The 22,670-nt window shown below is 33.9% G+C and overlaps 2 protein-coding genes and 1 long non-coding RNA gene across 9 annotated transcripts; 2 read left to right on the forward strand and 1 right to left on the reverse strand.

Annotated features, from left to right (window-relative positions):
• The first annotated feature begins 523 nt into the window (after nt 1-523).
• LOC118038140 (uncharacterized) lies at nt 524-8,337 on the forward strand. 7 transcript variants are annotated; one of them, XR_012168253.1, is made up of 4 exons: nt 524-1,215; nt 6,790-6,820; nt 6,917-7,059; nt 7,763-8,337. XR_012168253.1 is itself a non-coding variant. In XM_035044432.2 (3 exons), the coding sequence occupies exon 1, from the start codon at nt 652-654 to the stop codon at nt 1,201-1,203; it is 552 nt and encodes a 183-aa protein (XP_034900323.1). In that variant the 5' UTR covers nt 524-651; the 3' UTR covers nt 1,204-1,215; nt 6,790-6,820; nt 6,917-7,211. The 7 variants fall into 7 exon arrangements, 5 of the variants coding, with proteins under 5 accessions (XP_034900323.1, XP_034900328.1, XP_073261587.1 ...); XR_012168254.1 differs by having other exon boundaries at nt 7,768-8,337; XM_035044432.2 differs by lacking the exon at nt 7,763-8,337 and having other exon boundaries at nt 6,917-7,211.
• LOC140954749 (uncharacterized) lies at nt 4,979-6,576 on the reverse strand. Its single transcript, XR_012168255.1, has 2 exons — nt 5,477-6,576; nt 4,979-5,388 (listed from the first exon to the last, which is right to left on the reverse strand). It is a non-coding gene; the product is annotated as an uncharacterized lncRNA (long non-coding RNA).
• Nucleotides 8,338-17,745: 9,408 nt separating the features above from the next.
• LOC118038132 (protein AUXIN SIGNALING F-BOX 2) lies at nt 17,746-21,253 on the forward strand. The gene is made up of 3 exons (XM_035044427.2): nt 17,746-18,691; nt 19,667-20,162; nt 20,246-21,253. Exons 1-3 carry the CDS (start codon nt 18,240-18,242, stop codon nt 21,011-21,013), a joined length of 1,716 nt encoding a protein of 571 aa, XP_034900318.1. The 5' UTR covers nt 17,746-18,239; the 3' UTR covers nt 21,014-21,253.
• The last annotated feature ends 1,417 nt before the right edge of the window (nt 21,254-22,670 follow it).

The following is a 22,670-nucleotide window of genomic DNA, read 5'->3' on the forward strand; positions in this document are numbered from 1 at the left end:
GGCTCCTCACATACTGCTAGAAAGTAGCAAGGAATGCGTCTGCAAATCTTTTTATTAATATTTTAATATATAAAATTATTAAACAATCTAAGTAATACAAAAAAAAAAAAAAAACCCATAATATAAAGAAAAAAATAATTTCAAATCAACCTTATTTTTTTTATTTTAAGGTTCAATTTATCATGTAAAAAATATGAGAAGAAAAAAAACATTTTATCAATGTTCAATAATTTTTTACCTTTAAGGGTATTTGCATCATTTAACTGTGTAAAAAGAAAAAATGATAAAAAAAAATCCTTAAACAAAAACATAATATATATATTTTTTATTTTTAAAGACAAGAAAATCATTTTATTATGAGAAAAATAGACAAAATTAATACCAATTAATTTACTAATGACTAAATCCCATGTAAAAAATGATTTTACCTTATTATTTAGATATCTGGTTTTAAGTAAATATACACTGTGTTAATCCATGGTGTATAGAAAATCACCGATCTCTCTTAGGTTTCTTTCTTATAATAAATAAACCTTCCTCTTCTGTCCTTCGTTGTCTCTTAAATTGCAACTAGGTACCACACTCACTAGTCTCTTCAAAAACCCTAAAAATCTGTGTTTTTCTCCCATAAACCCCGTACGAAACAAATCAATGGCAGAAACTGAAATCCCAAACGAACCCGCATTACCCACTAAACGCAAACTCGATGAGGACCCATTTCCTGAAAACAAGCAAGAAAATCACACCAACAAATCGCAAAAGCTTGAGTCTCTCACCAACAACTCACCAAACACCCAAGAGAAAACCACTGATAGAACGCAAACTCTAGAAGCTTCTTTCAATAACCAAAATGACACTGTACAGAAAGTGGTAGAAGAAGAAGAAGATGGTGATGATGAAGATGGTGATTATGAAGACGAAGAGAACGGAGAGGAAGTGTTGGTGGATAGGAAAGGGAAAGGGATATTGATTGAAGAAGATGAAGATGACGACTCGAGTGATGATGATGGTGATGAATCAAGTGAATTGGACGGTGGCGATGATAGTGAGGAGGCGGAGGAGGATGATCCATTGGCTGAAGTTGATTTGGATAATATTTTACCGTCGAGGACTCGAAGAAAAGCGGTGCATCCTGGAGTTTATATTGCTAATGACAATCACGTGAATGATGATGATGATGATGATGATGACAGTGACGCGTGATTTTAAAGCAAGGTTAGTTTTGTTTTAAAGAAAACTGAGGTTAATTTCATTAGTCAAGTAGTGATTAGAATTTAGTGATTTGGCCATATATGTTGTAGCAACCTTGAATAGATATTTTGTTTATTTTCGATTTGAATTTTGAATTTTGAAATTGATCATTGTGGAAATGTAGATGTGGTAGTCTTTCGTTTCTCTTATTACAAATTTATTGTTTAATCTCTGTTTGTAGACAAGTTGGTGATGTTATCATAGAGGGTGTTTGCCTTCAAAACTTAGTGGTAATGCTGAAGAGTTAAAGAGGAAGAGATGCTAGGGGAATTGTGTTAGTATGTTCTTTTTGGATGAACAATCTAGAGGAAATACAACAAGCTACTTTTTAAGTTGCAACGATGGTGATGCTCATTAGGATCCTTTCCTTCTAAAGTTGGTAGGAAAAAAGATACTTTGGTGATTGAGATGTGTTGGAGAAAAACACTCACCTAGGTTAGTAACGACATGATAGTGTAATAGTTTTCCTTTACCAGGCCACAATTGGCACATGTGATTAATGTTCCTCACTGAGTCTAATTGACATCTTGGGAATAACAGAAAATCCATGAATCCATGATTGAGGAAAATGATTAATGAATTTTAATTGCTGTCTAATAGAAGCTTTCTTCTCTTAGAAAGTATGCCACTAAATGCTGTCCATTATCGACAAATGTCGTGCCTTTCGCTAGTTCATCTGGGTATAGCAACTACATTGAATAACTCATCTGAGTTTCATACACTGTTCTTCCCTGAACTGTGTTGGGGAGAGTACAGAATGTGATTTCATTGTATTTGCAAATTATTGGTAGCAAGTTCGAAACCCTGCATTAGGACTTGGAACTGAGTGGGAAAATATACGAATGCATGGTGATCCTTGAATATGAGTAAACTATTTATGAGATTATGGAGTCCTGTAAATTAGTGGTGAAGAGGTATATGTACCTTTGTGTGGTTTCTTGTGGTTTAGCGATTCTTGACAAACTTTTGGCGGGGACTTCTATGCATGCTTAGCAATGTAATTGCTATATTGGTAAATGGTTCAAAGATAATAGAGTAACAAATCTGTCTCACAGTTACCTAATTTACTGAAATCCCTAGAATTATGATCTGGATCGCATGATCCCAACCATGGTGTGTTTGTGATCTAGATTGTGAAAATTGGCCACCCTTTTTTTATGTTTCACATTGATTTACAAGTATTTGTGTTTATAAGAAAGGAAACATTAAGATTTGAAGTTATTGTTATTAATTTGAATCTAAAAGGTTGCATATTTAGGTTGGACTTTTCAATTTGTTACCTTTTAAAAAAATAATAAAGAAAGAAAAAAGATAATTATATTCAGCTGCATGCATGGAAAAGATCGAGAGGTTTTTTGGGGAAGAGGTAACTTGTTGGCAATTTTCAAGGCCCTGGGATGGAAAATATCTTGTTTGGAAGTAGAAAATATTTAGTTTACATGCTCCCATACAATACTTTTATCTTTTGAGAATTAGAAAGCAGCACATGTCATGATTATCTTAATAAACTGATCTAATGGCTAATAACTAAAACAATCTAATTGTTTTGTTAATAGGAAATATTACTTCTATCTCAATTAAATGACATATGCATACCTGTGCCGCGTACCATAATGTATCATGTTCCAGCTAACAGTGACCTGTCCAAAAGTATTGAGGGTATGGATTGCAGTTACATAACCTTAAAAAAAAAGGTGTATTGAAGTTTGCTTTGATATGGAAAGTCTACTTTCTGGAATTGAAGTTGGTTTGGTTTATTAGTAAGCCACTATAGATTGGCAATATTATGGTGCGTGTCTATATAGTTGTGGCTTGATTAAACACACACAAGGAATCTAGTTGTATTCTAGTCTTCTTTTTGTATAATTCACATTGATTTTTGAAAAACTAAAGGTCTGTTCACTGACAAGAAACTATTTTCTTTTTTCATTTCTAGTTTTCTTTTCCAATGAAAAATTGGAAAACATGTACAACTATTTTTTACAAAAAAAATCAAAATCATAATTTATAATAGTCATTTTAATATTTTGTATTTGTGATAATTTAATTGTAAAATGTTAATTTTATTTTATTCAAATTAAAATTATATATGAAAAGCTATATTGTTAACTAAAAAAAACTTTATATTAGATTTATAATAAAAAATAAATTTATGACACCAGCTATATATATATATATATATATATATAACATTCCTAAAAAGTATTTTTAATACAGAAGAAAAAAAATTGTAATGGTCATGTCTTTTCTTCATTTAAAAATCAGTGGAAATCTTGTAAAGAAAAACTGTGAAGTACCTCTAAAATGTGTTCCCCAAACTCAGTACATATTTGGAAAACTAGAAAACTAGTTTTCTATTTTTATGAATGGAGAAATGTTGCATTTGAAAAGAAGTTCCAGTTTTTATTTTTCTAACTTGAGCTATCCAAAATATTAGAATGTTACTCTATTTCTCAACAGCCTCTAACTTGTCATTGTATTCGGTTCCTGAAGATGTGGTCCCACGAGTGCGTGGTGATGCTGCCCCGCACATCTTATGGTTGATTAGCACCAGTAGCAATCTTTAAAGTCAATCATGAATTAGCTTGTGGTTTTGGTGAGACCTTATAAGCTTTTATTTTTATTCTAAAACGGCAGTGTAGTTTACCTTGATGAAAAATCATCTTTTATATGAGCTTGAAGTCGCAGAATATGCCTTACATGATTGGCATAGTGAAGGGTTGTTAAATCTTTATTTAGTTGGTTTATGGTGTATTTACAGAGCCAGTTGATGTTTATATCAATTTCCTGAAATAGAAATTCAACTTCCTGAAATAGAAATTCAATGATCTTGGTTTGTGTTTGATTTAGATTTGTAACATTATAGTCAGTCTTATGGCAAAATATCCACCACCACTTCCCTGCTCCAACACATAACTAAACTGTTTAGCTCCTTTCTGTGCTAATTTCTGGCCTCTGGATTTCCTGGAGAAAAACTTTGGTATTTGTCCTTTTCATTTGCTTTCTCTTTCTTGTATTCTTTCCTGTTTATATTCATATCATATTTCCTCACTTTGATCGGCCACTGTTATCTGCCTTTTGATGAATTGTTTTTTAAGCTCTAATCTACTTTAGAGACGAAGTGACCAGTACACTGGGGGTGTTCCATATGTTTATTTTGTGTTCTAACTTTATACATTTCCTACAGGTTATGTGTTTTGATGCTGAACTTTAATCTTATTTGTGTGTTTAAGCTCGACTCAAATTAACCTTACATCCTGGCTATTACTATAGCTTTATCAGGTTCAGCATGGACCCTTCCCTTTTTTAGCTACATGAGAGTTTTGGTCGCAACTCTTTGCACTAAGGACAGCACTTGCAGCGATGACCTTCGTACTTGCTTGTGTATGTAGTTGTGTGCATATATAGCCTGTGCCAGGCCTATTGTTCGAACCTCTGATGGTCTTGATACCAGTCATCCTGAGCATGGTTACAAAACGAACCTTTTTCCAGATTTTTCAAGCAGGGATTGTGCTGGAGATAGGTCTTGGATGGCTTGTCTCACGTTTTTTTTCCATGTGTTATACCCTTCTTGATGACCTTATATTAATCTGAGTTGCATGAGGGGTTAGGCCCTTGAGCGTTTGGAGTTGCATTTTTTTTCTTCTCCTAATATGAATGTCCACTCTTAACAGCATTTTTTGCTTTCACAGTTGTTCTCTACAACACAGCAGTCCAGAAGAATAAATTAGCAAATGAGAACACATTGATTCGCATGCCATATAAACTTGAAATACGTGTTTGATATTTAGTCTAAATTCCATTTCCTTGTTTTCTAAAGCCTTAGTTTATGCACTTGGTTACATCGGTGTGTTATGGATGTTGAGATACCTTCATCTAATTAATTATGTTGGTGTCTCTTAAGCCGTTGTTAGCCACACGTGGGCGGGCAAGGTGGTGCGCATGCTTGGCCCTCACCGGACCAAGCACCTGGCGCGCTACTGAATTGCACTTCTCAAACATAAGGCTTGTCCGGAACATGAAGATCAACTTGCATGACTTGCTGGTGCTTCGATCGCTTCATGATCTTAAGGTCGTCTTTTAGCTTTTGCCTTGAGCACTTGCTTTTTGTTTGGTCTCATAGTTCTCCACATCGACCTGCAATTTAATGAAAGTATGGTTGCGGGCACACCTTAGGTGCATATTTCATGAAATCAAAATCAAGCTATAGTCTATTTGTACGCACTCAATGTCGAACTCCTACGCGGAAATCAACTCCTCTAAAATGGAACTGGACCACCCATGCATGGATTGAGGAAGGAAAGAGATCAAATTCATTGATTACATGGCCAAAACCGTGTCACAGTGGAACAGATAGTAACTGGGAAAACACTGTAGGAGTGGTAGAATTCTGGTGTGCGTCTTATCATTGATGTTGGCTTTCGGCTTTAGGAGTACGCAAGGTCAAATAATTGCCTGAATTAAAGCATTATCCCATGGTCCATGTTCTTAGGATATGTATAGCAAGGGACCGTGGTCCATAGGCCTGGCGTTCATAGTCTTGGTGGACTCAAATCCAACTCCTTAACCCCTTAGTTGCCCCCCTCCCTACTATGATTCCTTGGATGTGAGGAGTTGTGATGCCCACTCAATCTGGTAATTGGCTTGCTGAGGTTTAGTTTATGCGCCACTTCCAAGGGGTCTCAAGCTGGACCAGCTGACGACATAGAGGAAAGCATATGATAGGTTCACCATCCGCCAATTAAAATCTCACTTTTGCAAAAGATAGGAAGCTGACATCGACCGACCATTTAGGTGGTCGCTTGCCTCCCTTCATTTCTCTTATCTCTTCTTGTATGTACGAGAAGACCATGACCCCCTTTTTCTGTCTCTGTTGCTCTCTCTCGGATTACTTGCAAGAAAGTTTCGTTGTGGGACATTACTTTTTGGACCATCTGAATAAAAGGGACATCTTGTGTTCCATCTCCCTTTCACCAAAGTCCAATCCCTATTTCCTTCCTGCAATTATACGTGCCATGACTCAGGACCACCATGCATTGCCATGCGTTATGATGCCGCCTGCCTCCATCTGAATTCAATTTCCTCGCAAAAGTGTCACATAGCATGAACCACATACGAGTATGCAAGTACCTGTGTGTGTGTGTGTGTTTTGGTTTAAAGAAATTACTGCATACATGTCCATTTCGTGCATAGAGAAGGAATCGGGTTTCTAATTTGTGGATTAAATAGTATCTATTATAAGCTTACAAGGCTCACATGGAAGCCATTCTAGGAAATGATGGGAGATGGAAATGATCATGGTTGGTGACTCCTTTTAAACAACAATTCCCCCTTCCCCTTCCCCTTCCCCTTTCATTTTCAATTATGCCCTTCTTGTAATTATGCGCGAGTGGGGCTATAATTTGATTTGATTTGATTTAGCCGACCTTTTGGCCTAACAACTCCCTCTTAGAATTTAGTAAATATCAATCTTGTTCGTTATGCTCCCAATAACTTAGTTGCTTAATTGCGTACTTCTTGCTACTTGATTTTGATCAGGTTGAGGGCTGGTGCCAGACAATATTTGCTGGTGAGTAGAAACACTTCCCCTAGTTTGATCTAGAAGCACCTTTTTTCTTTTTCTTTTTTCTTTTTTTATCACATGGTGCTTTTCATTCTTGAACAGGTGAGGACCTTCTCTTCATCATAAACCCTATAATTCATAGAACCACAAAGTCATGTCAGGCAGTCAACTATGGCAGCTAAGCTTTATTAGAAGTGGATCTTAGCCTTTGTCCAAGAACTCGTGCTTACGAACCAATTAAGCAGGTAGTGCTATCTCATCATTTAGAAAGCACATGAGACGTTCTAAACTTGATTTATTTATTTATTTCTTTTCTTTTTTCATTGGGAGATTTATTGGATTTTGTACTACATGAACATATTTTATTAGATTTGACAGATTTTCATATTTTGCGAAATCCATTCTTGCCTCACTTCATAAGATATATTTATTTTCTTACAAAGAATCTGGAGCTGTATGGCAGGAGGTGAATCTCTTTATCCTAAGATCTTCATAATTTAAATCCCAAGCATTAAAAACCGAGCGTCTACTTGAGAGCAAAGTTGGATTTTCTAACAGCTAAAATAGTTGGCAAGACTAGTTGAACACCTTCCACCTCAACATGAAATCACCACGAAAAAGCTTCCTCCCATACTTTACAAGATGAACTATTTAAAGAATCTATAGAATCCTAAGGATTTCTACCAAATCCAGTCGAACCTTTACTGCTGTATACATTATAAAATTAGAAATTAGCACTCATGATTCAATTGAACACCCACGAAAGACAAGGAAAATGAGCGAAGGTGGTTGGCTTGTGCAAGCATCATGTTGCATTACAGTTGTGGTTTTTGCTCGGCTTTTTACAATCAAGTTTTATATTAAAAATAATATTTTTAAAAATTTATTGGATTTCATGTTACCATCACCCGCACTGCATTTGGAATTCAAACAATCTCTTTCCGGCAGGCTAGACCAGGAGCTTCTTGTCTGAATGAACCAGGCGTCGCAGTTAGCAGAGCTCATCTGGGCTGCTAGCTCTCATTATATGTGACCGGAGACAGGGCATCGAGTAACAAGAAGATGCAGAATCACCACGGAGCAATCAAAGAAAAACAGTCACGGAGGAGCTGGCCCCACAGTCACGGAGGAGCTGGCCCCACAGTCACGTGGCTAGTGACGTCCCTTTAGCGATGGTCCACGTTAAGGAAATCGACAGCGGAAGTAGGTTAAAAATTGGGAATATGAGTCCACTTGGAAATCTCCGCGTGGCTTGACCTAGTGGCCCTGCATATTCAAACGCCGGTGGTCATGCCACAAAAAACCAACAGAACAGACACCAGCGGTCCAACACCAGGGACCCGAGCACCTTTTGGCAAGGCATTTGTAGGCAAGGAGTGTTCCAAGAAAAACCTCTAAATCTTGGAACGGAACTTAATTGAATAGACTGCTTCTGAAAAAGTAGGTTTATCGAATCTATATTTTTCAAATTATAGATTCTCGTTACGGCTCACGATTTCTCAATCTAGACTTTTCTTTCCTTCCTTATATTCCACAATAAGAGGGTGTTTGGCATTCGGCTTTTTGAAAAAATTCAAAAGTTTTTTTTTTTTTTTTTTTACTAAAATTAAGTGCGGTTTGTACTTTGGATCATTTTGATGTGCTGATGTCAAAAATGATTTTTAAAAAATGAAAAAACATTATTGGCATGCTTTTCGGCACGAAAAGCTATTTACCATACAAACATAAATAGTCATTTTATATTCTTCTAGTTAATATATTTAAATTAAATAAAACATCTATAAGGCTGACACTAATATCTAATATTGATTACGTTTAGGATAAAATTATTAAAATCAAAAGGTTTTGGACTCAATTGATAATTAATAGAGTCGTCATCATGTGGTAGTGGCTAAATTAGGTTTCTCCTAATTATATTATCTTAGCCTTCATAGATTCAGAAACTTTCAATTTTGACCCTTATGTTTCAATTTTCCCAACAAGTCATATTATTTCAAAGAAATATTTAATGTTATTTGCCTAGACAGCCAATGGAGTCGAAATCTAACAAAATACACGCTTATTTTCATCTTTTAATTTCTGAATATTCATGTTAATTTTCTCTTTTGCCTTCTTCCCAAACCCTAAGCACGTAAACATATCCCACCACAACTCCTAAGGACTATGGATTATATTGGAGCTTCATAAAACTTTAGAGCTGGTATTGAGAAATCAAAACTATATAATTAGTTAGCAAAAGCGCATGGAATATTGTCAAAAGGCTATGATGAGTTTAGCAAAAAAACAAATTTTTAAAAAACAAAGTCTCCATACTTTGCATGGAAATAAATATACATCACAAGTTCTTGAAAAGGACAGAATTCAATCTCTAATTGGTTATCCAGTGGCCACCAAGAGGGATTGGAGAAATCAATTGAAGAGGGAATAATTTAAATAAATATATATTTTTATTAATATTGATGTTTGGATTAGCTTGAGTGTAATTTTATTAATTTTATATATTTTAAAATTAATAATTATATAAATATTTAATGACCCTAAAATTTATAATACTTTCTTAATTTAATTTGAGTAGTTTTCATAAAGATTGGTTGAAACGAAATGTTTATTTTGGAGAAGGTGATGATCCAAGCTAGTAGGATTGTTTTTCTTATGTTATTGGATGACTATCCAAAACATCTTCAAGAGATTTATTCAAAAGAAAACGAAAAGAAGAGGAAATAATCTCTATGCAATAATTCCCGGCCGTCTCCTAATATGACAAAAGTCTTGGCATCAAAGCAACCAGAAGTTGCTCTTCTGTCAACATTTATCCATCCCACTTTGAAAGATGGGGAAGAAAGAAGCACGGAAGCAAGCTTACGAAGGTTGACGACATTTTCAATTACAAGTAGCAATGGATTAGTGTTTGACAGCAAAGATTTAGGTAACATATAGACTTGACTAATCCCTAACTGATTAGCAGTAATACAAGTTGCATTTCAACACGACCACCTTTGATATGGTTAATGGCTGCCTGCATACGCCATTGATGTTTCTTTCCCTCAAGGAAACTAAGGGCTCAATGATTGCTTGTTCCTCTGGCTCATGATCTCTACATAATATATGGATTTAAAAAATCATCAAATTATTTATTTGTACGATTACAGCTAATTAAAGATTGCCAAATCACCATGGATTGTTGGATCTAAACCGCTCTTTGTTTCAGAAAATGTTCCATGTTTTGTGTCGGGACGGGAGGATGGAAAGTCGGGGGAGAGAATTTGGAGGGAAGCAAGATATAGAAGGCAAGTACTTTTACCTTGTATGGGGAAAAGAGAGGAAGAAAGGGTAAAGGTTAGTGGGTGGCGATTGCAAATTTCACATTGGGCCCACCCAAACTCTATATATATAGACACACATAGACACTTTAAGGTTTATTAATTAATCTAGCTTCAAGTTTTATGGATGGACCAAAATAATCTTCTCTCATGACTTGTCTTAAGAGCCAATGAAATTACATGAGATTAATTAATGTAAAGGAAAATTACAAGTTAATTTTACAATTATGGTAGAAATGTAATGTCTGTTTCTGTTAAAAACATAATATTGAACAGAAGGTGCTAAGCATGAGACAATCGGATTATAGTAGGTATAGGCTCATAGCATTCCTCATTCAATGTGCATGCATACACATGATCATGCTTGGACGTAAGATATAATATTTCAAAAATGCTTTCAGAAAGAAAACCCTAAAAACACCACTTTCACTGCTCGTAGAGCAGGAATAAAGAAGGAGAGAGGAGGAGAATAAAGATTGAAGATGTTGTGGGCGACAAAATTGACTTGGCAGAACACAAGATGATGTTAAAATAATAGAAATTTACCATGAAACAGTAGTAATGTGTATATATGTAATGCAACAGCAACAACTGGGTCAGTGGCTGGTTTCAGCATAATTGAGGTGTGAAAGTGATACAGAATTGACAAAATACTGCATTTTGTATGATTTGTCTTCTGAGAAAAGAGAATCCCAGATGACTTTTTTTTTTTTTTTTTAGCTGTGGTTGGGAACAATCCCTTTCCTTTATGTTCTTGAAATCTCACGTCTCTTTGCTATTGGAAATGTCCAAAACAGTGAAACACTAGGCAGAGAGCATTTCCTATGTATATAATTGTACAATCTACAGCTTATGGCATCATTCATATAGTGGAACAGATTGCATTGAGCGCACGCATGGTTCTTGTTGTTTTTTATCGGCTCTTGAGATTGTCCTGATCATGAGCACAGGGAGAAAAGAATTATGCGCTCAGTTCATATATGTTACTCTGAAAAAATCCAAAAATTTCATGAAAACGAGAAAAAAAAAAAAAAAACTAATGACTACAAGAATATTGAGGTAAACAAATTATGCTTGGTATGGCTAGTTGCATCTCCACCCTTGAGCAACTGCAAGAGAAATCCTGCCTCATTATAATTAATATCATCCAGTCATTTAAAGATTTTCAAAACATAGTTGAATCAATGAGAAGAATTTGATATCATGATATTCTCGACTCTTGAAATAGTTTTCACATATTGAAATTAAATTTTTCATTTTAAATCTCAGAAAAGTCATTCATATATAAATCAATGCACCAATATCTTCTCTCTTTTTTATTTCTTATTACACTCTCTTGAATTCAAACTCAAAACAATAGGATAGGATATGGGATTTTCGATATGGAACCAAGCCTCCAAACATGAACTTTGAAGTATAAAAGCAAAGCTTCTTGACTTTAATGTCGGTAAGTGTTAGAGAATAATATAAATCATATTCTGGAATCTCACCTAATAGCTTAAACTTTTAAGTTAAGATGGTTCTTTGATATGGTATCAGAGCTTGATGACCAAACAATTACGAGTTCAACCTATGCAAAGTTTCAAACCCAAAAGGCTTTTACTTGAGAGGGTGTGTTAGAGAATAATATAAATCATATCCTAGAATCTCACCTAATAACTTAAACATTTAGATTGAGATAGTTCTTTGACAATAAGAAGCACTTTGAAAGAGGTACCGAGGCATTGAAGATACATCATACGCTAGTTAGGTGGTTATGTTCATTAAAGTTAGGGGTTTTTTTTCTTCCTATATTCTAAACAAGCTAGAACCACCGAAGTTGGTGGGATAATTCGGTTCCTTCAGCCCGGTCATGATAAAGTTAAAAAAAAAAAAAAGAATAAACTTTGAATATATATAATTTGTCAATGATCACAGGTTATGTTCTCTCAAAGCAAAGATTTGAACAAGGCAAGGCATTGCTTCAAGGAAGGCCCTTGTTATCATTTCCACAAAGAAAAAGCAAGGCTAAAGTTTTTATTCTCACTTTGACAATTTGACTCAGGAGCCAGCTTTAAGCCTACAAACCAATGGATAAAAGAGTGGATAATTGAGGCTATGGCAGGAGCTGGTCAAAGCCACAAATGATTGGTGAGATCGCAATTCACAGCCATGGAATTAAACTTTAATGGGAGAATCATAATATATTTATCTTTGTACTTTAGATAGTGAAAACTTAGACAAGAAAGCTCTCATGTTGGGCATGGTAATGGTAGGGATACTCTTTTCTTTTTTCCCTTTTATTATTGACTTGCGAGCAGTGAGTTACCTTTATATCTGCATGTTTAGCTTTCCAGGGTGAAGAAAAGAAAGGTTTAGAATTAATATCCAGACTTTTTTATGTTCCTTTACTTTAATCCACAGCTTAACCATTGTGAGTTCTTTTTATGGATTGATAAGGAAATAATTAGTAGAAGTACGATTACAAGCCAGTGAAAATGAGAGTCTCTTTTGTGAATCTTGTCCTTGGATGTACTGTATGTTTTGTGTTTAAGGTAATTTCTAGGATGGTAGTGGTGGTTGATTTTTAAATTGTTTTTTATTTGTAAATATATTAAAATAATATTTTTTTATTTTTTTATTTTGTTTAAAATTAATATTTTTTGGTGTTTTTTTATTGTTTTGATGTGCTAATATTAAAAATAATTTTAAAAAAATATTATTTTAATACATTTTCAAGTGAAAAATATTTTAAAAAGCAATTACTACCGCTATCACTACTACACTTGCAAACACGCCCTAAATAACTACAAACCTTCATCTATATGATCTAAGTTTTTAGCTCGATTTGGTTGTCTACCACCCTTAGTAAGCATCTAATTCATAGACTCCCCTAACAAGATTTTGATTAATTAGATAGTTTTTTCAACTTTAAAATATCTTTTATTTAATAGAAATATAATAGATGATTTTAATATTTAACAAAGTTTATTAAGTTTTTCTGTCTATTTTATGGTTGTTGCCTCCAAGAAGATTATTCCTTCTATTGAGTATGGTAATACGGTTATTTCTCAATAATTATGATGAGCGGAGATTATTATTTATGCAAATTGTATAAAAATCCAATATCTAAAAGGTTCTTATATGGGATGGTTAAAAAGCTCTATTTAAGACTAGTTATTGCCTTGATGTGTTTTTGTAGTCATTGTTGCATTAGTTGTTATCAAATCATTATTTTAACAGCAAATTGTATTGTCGTGTTAGGGCTATGTGCAAGTCTTTTAAGAAGATAATTTTATACTTTGAAATTATTTTATCTTAATTCAATTCTATTTTTAATTGTGATGAAAAAGAAAATAAAAAGTTCATGTAAAATCAAGTAGATGGTGACTTTTGTAATAAACTCACCAAGACAGTTGTTGTCATGCCCCCAACCCTAGAGGCAATACCCAAGTTACATAATTTGAACTAGCCATGTGACACGTGTTTTGTTAAGGATTAGATAAAAAAAAATTAAGCAAAATAAATGATATTCAAGTGACATAATCATATATATATATATATATATATATAATCATTATCGAATAAGAAAAAATTGATGTAAAATGATGAAAATAAAATAAAATAAAAAAAAAAGATAAAAAAAATATGCCAACCTGTGTTAACCCATTAAGTCTATGACTCGTGTTATTTGACCAAAATTAAAAAATTTTAAAAACCTCAAAGCCCAATCTTCAACTAACTAAATGTTGAAAGATAAAATTTAAAAAATATATAAAATAAAGAAAATAGAAATTATAAGCTAAAAAAAAGCTTGAGCTCACCCAGATCAGGATAACCTGACAACAAGAAGAATGAAGAAAATTACGTAACCTGATTTTTTTTAGAAAAAAACCAACGTGAATAAAGAGATGTAAAATAAAATAAAGTCCAAAAACAATTGATGCCAACCTTTGTCTTCGCCCATTTGATCAAAAGCACTAAATATAAATAAATCATGAAGGTCAATTCTCAACAAATCAAATATTAAAGATGATTTAAAAAAAAAAATTAATCACACAAAAGGATTCAAAAGAAAAATCAGTAATTAAAAGCAAAAAAAAATGCAAGTCTACCCAAGTTAACTAGTTAAACACACAGACTAAATCATCATGATAACCCTTTAAAATAAAAACAAAGAAAACCATGAATTTTATTTTTTAAAAAATCAATGACGAGTAATGAGATACAAAAACAAAAAAACAAGTAAAAAAAATGATGTGAACCCTTGTTAGCTTATAAAACCCATGACCCAGACCATTTGAAAATACCAAACTTTGAAAAACCACAAAGCCCAAAATTCAATAAATTAAATGTCAAAGTATGAAATTGAAAAAAATTAGAAAAAAAAATTGCAATTAAAATAATAAGAATCAATTTTTTTTTCTTAAAAAAAACAAATACGATGATGGATAATTTTAGATTGAAATGCTAAATTGAAAAGAAAAATCAATTCCACAAAAGAATTAAACAAAGAAATAACCAAAAGAATAAGGACTAAGTTTTAAAAAATAAAAAATCTTGATTAAAGGATGAAAATGAAAATAATAGAAAGTTTATAAAAGTGGAAAGAAAAAAAATGAAAAAAGAACAAGAATCAGGACTAAATTTTTTAGATTGAATGATGAAAATAAAAACAAATCAAAAATTTACAAAATGACCAAGGATAAAAATTACAAATTAAAAGAATGAGAATTAATACTTAAATATCCTCATCTAAGAGGACTACCCTAAAAATTTAAATGTCATGCATGAATTTCAAGGGAGGAGAGGGAAAAAGGAAAAAGACAAGAAAAGGTTGTTGGCACCAAACCTGACAATCTTTGGCTATACACACTGCCTCCTTGAGGAGGTAACACCAAGATGAATCAAACACCGTCGTAAAAGGTGGTGTTTGACCATTGTGCAGCCCTGCACATCCAGTCCAAAGGATGCGGGGACCGTCATGTGTTAACGCACAACTTTTTTTATAATACTTTTTGTATATACTAAATTAGATAATTGCCTTTAAACAAACCCAATAATTACAAAAACACATGAGCTTGAATACAAAATGCCCTTGAATGTAAGGTATAGAAATTCCACTCCCAAGGGCATGTAAGTTAATTTATTGTTCATTAAAATTATAAAAAGACTAAAACACCCTTGAACATAAACTTTTAAAAAATTTGAACAAGGGTATAAAGGTCTTTTTATTGTGTATTATAAGAAAAAAAACACATAATCGCCCTATAAATTTTGGAATGCCAAATAGTCCATTGTGAAATTACTTAATTACCCTCAATACAATGATTTCTTGGTTTTTCCTATGGGCAAAATAGGTATTTCCCACCAATATCTAAAAATGACATCCCCCCCTCTCTCTCTTTTTAATACTTTGGTCCCTTAACAAATTATTCTAAATTGACCTATAATTTGGCCCAATAAAGGCTAATTTTTTTAAAAAAAAAAAGAACAAAAAAAAATCATTACAAATAGTTTGTTATATTGCCTTAGGAGGGGATCTACAATGAATAATGCATAATAAATTCCCCACATGTTTTAAATATACCGATAATAGTTGTAAATTCCCAAGTGTACATTGAGTTGGATCTTTATTGTCTTCATTATTTTAAAGGTATTCCTTGTTGAAGTTAAATTTTACATTTTGTCACAAGACATATTGGGATGAACTATATGAAAAAAAAAAGTAAAAATATAAAAAAAATCATCATGTAATTTTATGATAACTAGAAACCTTAACTAATCTTTTAAAGATTCTTAGATAATTGACTAGTTATATAATAAGAAAGATACCAATTATCTTGTACATCATATCTAAGGTAAGTTGAATTGTTATTTGTTTCTAACAATAAATGTGTTTATTTTGCTTTTATGCCAAGAGTTTGCCTAAACTATTAGACTTTTGGATGATCATTGTGTAATTAATTTGGGTCTTTTATATCTTTTTTACCCTTTTTTATATTTAATATTTGATATTGTGAGCGTATATGTAAGATATGTTTTTCGTTATTAAATAAATCAGGTTGAAAAAAAATAAAAAAATCCTTTTTTCAAAAAACTATATATATTTTTATGTTTTAAATTATATACGGTGAAGTTTCTCTAAAAATTATTATGTTTGCATTTTCAATCAAGAAAATACATACATACATACATATAAATATATAATTGCATGATTTAGCATTTCTTGAAAAAATTAAAACAAAATAGCTTTTTATATTTTGCATGTGTTATGACTTAATAACAGGTTTATGAAGCCCATAGGGGACTTGATTTAAATTTTTTTTTTTTTTAAAAAAAAAGTTGTTTGTTCTTAATATTTTTGGAATTAGGATCTTATACATAATATTTTTGGAATTAGGAACTTATACGAAGACATGTTCCTAGGGAAAAAAAAAGTACAAAATAATAAAATATATTTTAACTTTAGAAAGACGAGGCTTGACTCATAAGGTTATAATTCACCTTAATAAGATGAATTTGCTTAAACCAATAGACAAATTAACAATTAGAAAACATAATAGAATCTTAATAATAATCAATCAAATAAATAAATAATATAACTTACTTTAAGTAGAGTCCTCTTTTCTTTTCTTTACACAATCCGTCCTTTTATATTGACTCTATAGATTAGTTAAAGTTTCTAGTAATTAAAATATTAAGTTGTGATGTTTTTATTGTTTTGAATTTTTTTTTTTATCATTATGTAAAAGTTATATTTCTTTTTAATGTCACTCTTTGATTATATTTTTATTTTTATTTTTATATCAGTTTTAATTTTTATTCTTTATTTATCCTTTTACATCGGGTGGTTTTTTGAAGGTGGTTTTTTCCACTAAAAATAATAGGGAAGATAGCATGGGGATCCCATCGCACAACATCAGCGATTGCACAATGGACATTATTTGCAAGCGATGAAACTGCAACCCATAAATTTTCAGTACAGACACATTTATTAAACACAGTCTTAGATTTTGTCAAAATCATTTTTCTCCCTCTCCCTTTTACTGGATTCCCTAATCATTAAAAGCCCCCCCATTTCTCTATTATCCACGGTGCCAAACACAAAAAAATAAAAAATAAAAAAATAAAAACTGAAAAATCTGCTGACACACAAAAAAAAAAGTCCCTCATTTCTTGTGGAACACTAAATAAACCCCACTTGAGAGAGTACCAAACCTATATACTCTCCCCTCCTTATCCTAGTGTGTTAAACCGGGTCGCTGCCATGCCTCCCCACATGGTGATGTCTACGTCAGAGAGAGCGAGTGCAGCCACACTCGCGAGTACAGAAACAGAAACCTTATCTACGCCATGGCATTCTCGTAAATGGAACCGGACTCCATGGCCAGTTAACTAACAGTCCATTACTACTCATCTCTTTAACAAGAGGATTTTAGCAGATATACAAAGACACATGCATGCCACACAAATCAACGGTCAAGATTCTCTCTTCTTTTTAACTAGATCACTCTCGCCCTTTGATCCAGAACTACGAGAAGACTAACCATGGTTAGAAGAAAACATTATTTCGAACCATGGTTAAGCTAAGCTGCAAGTCACTTGAGTTAAACTTAAAAAACACAAGTGTTTTTATGTTCTTCTTTTTCTGTTGGGTTTTCTGGGAATAGAGAGAGAGGAGAGATGAAAAATCTGAACTTGAAGTAGGAGTACGTGGTGGTCTCCCTCTCTATAACATCATCTTCTTTGTTTTTCTGTTACTGTTATTTTTATCTTGGGGTTTTTTATTTAGTTAAGAATTTCCATTTATGGAACCCTCAAGTTCTCAGATCTCTGTTGTTTGATCTGTTTATGTTTATTCTTGAGTTTTTCACTTCTGTGTAATGTAATCATCACCATCGGATTCAACAACATTATCATTTCATAAAACCTAACGAAAGAAAAGAAAACCCATAAATTGTTCCTTCACTTTCTTGAGAAAGTTTGAGTATTTTCTCTCTTTTGTGTCATTTTTAATAAACCCATTTGGTTTTTAGATCTCTGGATCTGTTTCAATCGTTGTAAAGATAAAGATTTCTAGTTTCTAGATCTAGGTTCTTTTTTCTGGTAGGTTTTGAATTAAAATGAATTACTTCCCAGATGAAGTATTAGAGCATATTTTCGATTTTGTAACATCACAAAGAGACAGGAACTCAGTGTCTCAAGTATGTAAACCATGGTACAAGATCGAAAGTAGTAGCAGGCAGAAGGTTTTTGTAGGGAATTGTTATGCAATTAGTCCTCAGAGAGTGATTGAGAGGTTTCCAGGTTTAAAATCTATTACTTTGAAAGGAAAGCCTCATTTTGCTGATTTTAATTTGGTTCCAAATGATTGGGGAGGCTTTGTTTATCCATGGATTGAAGCTTTTGCAAGGAATAGTGTGGGGTTAGAGGAGCTCAAGTTGAAGAGGATGATAATATCCGATGAGTGCTTGGAGCTCATTTCAAGGTCTTTTCCCAATTTCAAGTCCTTGGTTCTTGTTAGTTGTGAAGGCTTCACTACTGATGGCCTTGCTGCTATTGCTTCTAATTGTAGGTAAGAAATGCTTTGCTTTGTAGGTTTTTGTTTTTGTCTTGTTTGATTACCTATCTGGCTTGTATTTTGCTATTACTGCTGATTTTTCATTTATAATTTTTTTAAGCTTGATACAAGAAAACTAGGCTTCTTAACATAGTTTTGGTGGTTGCTATTTGTGGAGTACTAATGCAAGTGCTAACTCTGTTCTGGCCATGGTGGTTGTTAATTTTTGAATACTAGTGCTAGTGTCAAGTCTGTTTGGGTTTTGGTTTTGGAATGCCTTTGATTTGACTAGAGAGAAGGAATATTGAGACTAGTATTCTTAGATTTGGTATTTGTTTTGCAGTACGGGTTTTGGTTTGCATTGCATGGGGTTTTGTGGCTGTCAAATTGACGGTGGATATATGGTTATTAAGCAATTAATGCTTGTATCTGCTTGCCAGCTGCTGAATATAGAGTAAAATTACACCGTAAAAGGCTTAGGAATCTATAATGGAGTGGTGGATGTAGCTTGGTATAACTGTACAGTGAAAAGTGTTGGATGATTTGATGATTCTTTTGTTTTTTGATCTTGAAGGGCATGTGATTCAGCTCTATACTTGTTGTTATTTATAATGTTCGGTAGGCATTTCTGTGGTGTTGGTGTTGCTATTTGTAAATGTTACTGCATTGGTCCCTCGTTCCAAAAAAAAAAAAAACAAAAAACAAGAAAACCTCCCTTTATGATTTCTGAAGTCTCTTTCTAATTCCCAATTGAGTCTTAAGTGGCGATCATTGTTAGTCCAGATGGTTATTTCACGTTTGAGGCTTCAATTATTTGTGAAAATTGGTATCCAATTTGATCTTTTAAAAGCCTCTGAAAGATACAATGCTGACTAAACGAGGAGCAATAATCATTTCGTTGACTTAATATGAATAGAAGGAAATGACGTGAGGGGTTTCAGGAGATAATTAGCATGTTCTAACTACTTTGAATGTCTTTCTTCAACCCAGGTTTCTTAGGGAGCTGGACCTGCAAGAAAACGATGTCGAAGATCATAGAGGCCATTGGCTTAGCTGCTTTCCTGATACCTGTACATCTCTTGTATCACTTAATTTTGCATGTCTCAAAGGAGAGGTCAATTTAGCAGCACTTGAGAGACTTATAGCAAGATCTCCTAATCTGAGGAGTTTGAGGTTAAATCATGCAGTGCCACTTGATGTACTTCAAAAAATATTGATCCGGGCACCTCATTTAGTGGACTTGGGTGTAGGGTCTTATGTAAATGATCCAGATTCTGAGACCTACAATAAATTAGTGATGGCTATTCAAAAGTGCAAGTCAGTCAAGAGTTTGTCAGGATTTCTGGAGGTTGCTCCCCACTGCCTATCAGCTTTTCACTTAATTTGCCCGAACTTGACTTCCTTGAACTTAAGTTATGCTCCAGGAATTCATGGTGCTGAGCTCATAAAGCTAATTCGCCACTGCATGAAACTCCAGCGCTTATGGGTATGCCTGTTTACCTGTTTTTAGGAACTCACAAGTTCACTTGTTCGCATGCTGACTTTTAGTGGTTTTTGCTATATCTGTAGATACTGGACTGCATTGGAGACCAAGGACTAGAAGTTGTTGCTTCCACTTGCAAGGATTTGCAGGAAATAAGGGTCTTTCCTTCTGATCTACACGTAGGGAATGCAGCTGTGACAGAAGTGGGCTTGGTCGCTCTTTCTAGTGGTTGCCGTAAGCTCCACTCAATTCTATACTTCTGTCAGCAGATGACCAATGCAGCCCTCATTACTGTAGCTAAGAACTGCCCCAACTTTACCCGCTTCCGGCTGTGCATCCTTGACCCCACAAAACCAGACGCTGTGACCAATCAGCCATTGGATGAAGGCTTTGGGGCTATTGTTCATTCATGCAAGGGTCTCATGCGGTTGTCAATGGCTGGCCTGCTGACTGATAAAGTTTTCCTCTACATTGGAATGTATGCCGAGCAGCTTGAAATGCTTTCTATTGCATTTGCTGGGGACACTGACAAGGGAATGCAGTATGTGTTGAATGGTTGCAAAAAGCTTCGCAAGCTAGAGATAAGGGACTGCCCTTTTGGTGATGCAGCGCTTTTAATGGACGTGGGAAAGTATGAAACAATGCGATCCCTTTGGATGTCATCGTGCGAAGTTACCCTTGGAGGCTGCAGGTCCCTTGCGAAGAAGATGCCAAGGCTCAATGTGGAGATCATTAATGAAAATGATCAGATGGATGCTAGTGCTGATGATACGCTAAAGGTAGAGAAGATGTTCCTATATCGGACTCTGGCAGGGCGAAGGGAAGATGCACCAGAGTTTGTTTGGACTTTATAGGTGAACCAGGGGTGTGTATTTTATGCCCTGCCCAGTATTTCACTGTTATTAAGTAGTTGTACTTTGTTTAGGCAGCTGATTTTATGGATTTTTTAGCCTATTGGCGTTCCAGTGGCATGCGACTATTTTTTAAAAAAAATTTGTAAGAGATTGCTACTTTGTACTTGATGTTTTTATAGATATAACTGTGCTGCAAGTATTGGCATGATCAGCCAGTTCCAGCAGGAATTGGATTCTCAAGTACGAGTTTGCCTACCTTCCTTTTAAGCAGATCTTCACAAGACTGGAGATAATGGAACTCCTCTAGAGTATGGGGCAGAAGAGTTTTGCTAGATTCTTTAACAAAGCCAAGTAGGTTTATTAGCTCACCCAATTATTATCACACGGTCCTTTCATTCTGCCATGCATCAATGTTTTTAAAAACTCAGTTCTGTGTGAATGGGGTTTGAGTCAGGTTTTATATCAGATCGGAAAAGGTTAAGAGTTGACCCGGTTGGTTTGTCACATCTAATTAACTCGTGAACATGTTAATTAAAACCTCGTCAAACCTATAACTTGACTCGAAATATGGAGTATGGGGCAGAAGAGTTTTGCTAGATTCTTTAACAACGCGAAGGAGGTTTATTAGCTCACCAAATTATTATCACACGGTCCTTTCTTTCTGCCATGCATCGATGTTGTTAAAAACTCATTCTGTGTGAATGGGGTTTGAGTCAGGTTTTATATCGGATCGAAAAGTTTAAGAGTTTACCCGATTCGTGAACATGTCAATTTAAACCTCGTCAAACCTATAACTTGACTCGAAATATAAACCGGATTTTACTTGACTTGACTTCCTTGTTAGGATGCTCTTTGCTAGGATTTCAGCTTCTTAGAAACACATGAATGGAAGTTCTTCAGATAAATAAAAATTCTTGGTGTGGCTAAGCTTACAGGCTAAAATTATACCAACTTAAAGTTTTTTTATATTATGATGCAAGAAAATATATTAATATAATTTATTTATTTTATTTTATTTTTGACATCAAAACTATATAAAAACACTAAAAAACATTAGTTTAATATTTTATCAAATAAAATACACTTCAAAATAAAAACTACCAAACTCTTAAATACTTGTGTTTGGCGTTTGGTGGTAATATTTTTTGTGGTAGGAGTTTGAAAAAATAAATTAAAAATCCCACAAATTAAGAGTTTTTAGCAAAACAAATATAAAATTATAATATATATTAATTAACCAAACATTTTTAAAACCACCGTTGTACCAAAACACCATCTACACCACAAAACGGACCCTAAGTAGCATAGTAGAAGCGCAGGGAAATCATAAACGGCAGTCATCGTCAGTATATTAATGAATTCTTGGCTTCTAGCAGATGATAATAAGCCGTACCAAATTTCATAGTGCGCAACTCCTCTACTGCAGTAGAAGGTGTCCCAATTTATGCTTTCCCTCCAAAGAGAGAAGTTTCCTGAAATCTTCAAGCAGGTATCTTTTGTGGGTTCTTGCTGATAATACAAGCAGTTGACCATTAGCTTACAACCTTTATTTTTAACTTAATGGAGACCTTTTCCACCTTCCACGATCCTTCAGAGTCATGAAGTCACTGACATCAGCTAGAAGAGTAAATATGAAGCTTTCCTTGCTGACGCAAAA

Source organism: Populus alba, chromosome 17 (genome assembly GCF_005239225.2).
Source record: "Populus alba chromosome 17, ASM523922v2, whole genome shotgun sequence".
Lineage (NCBI taxonomy): Eukaryota > Viridiplantae > Streptophyta > Magnoliopsida > Malpighiales > Salicaceae > Populus > Populus alba.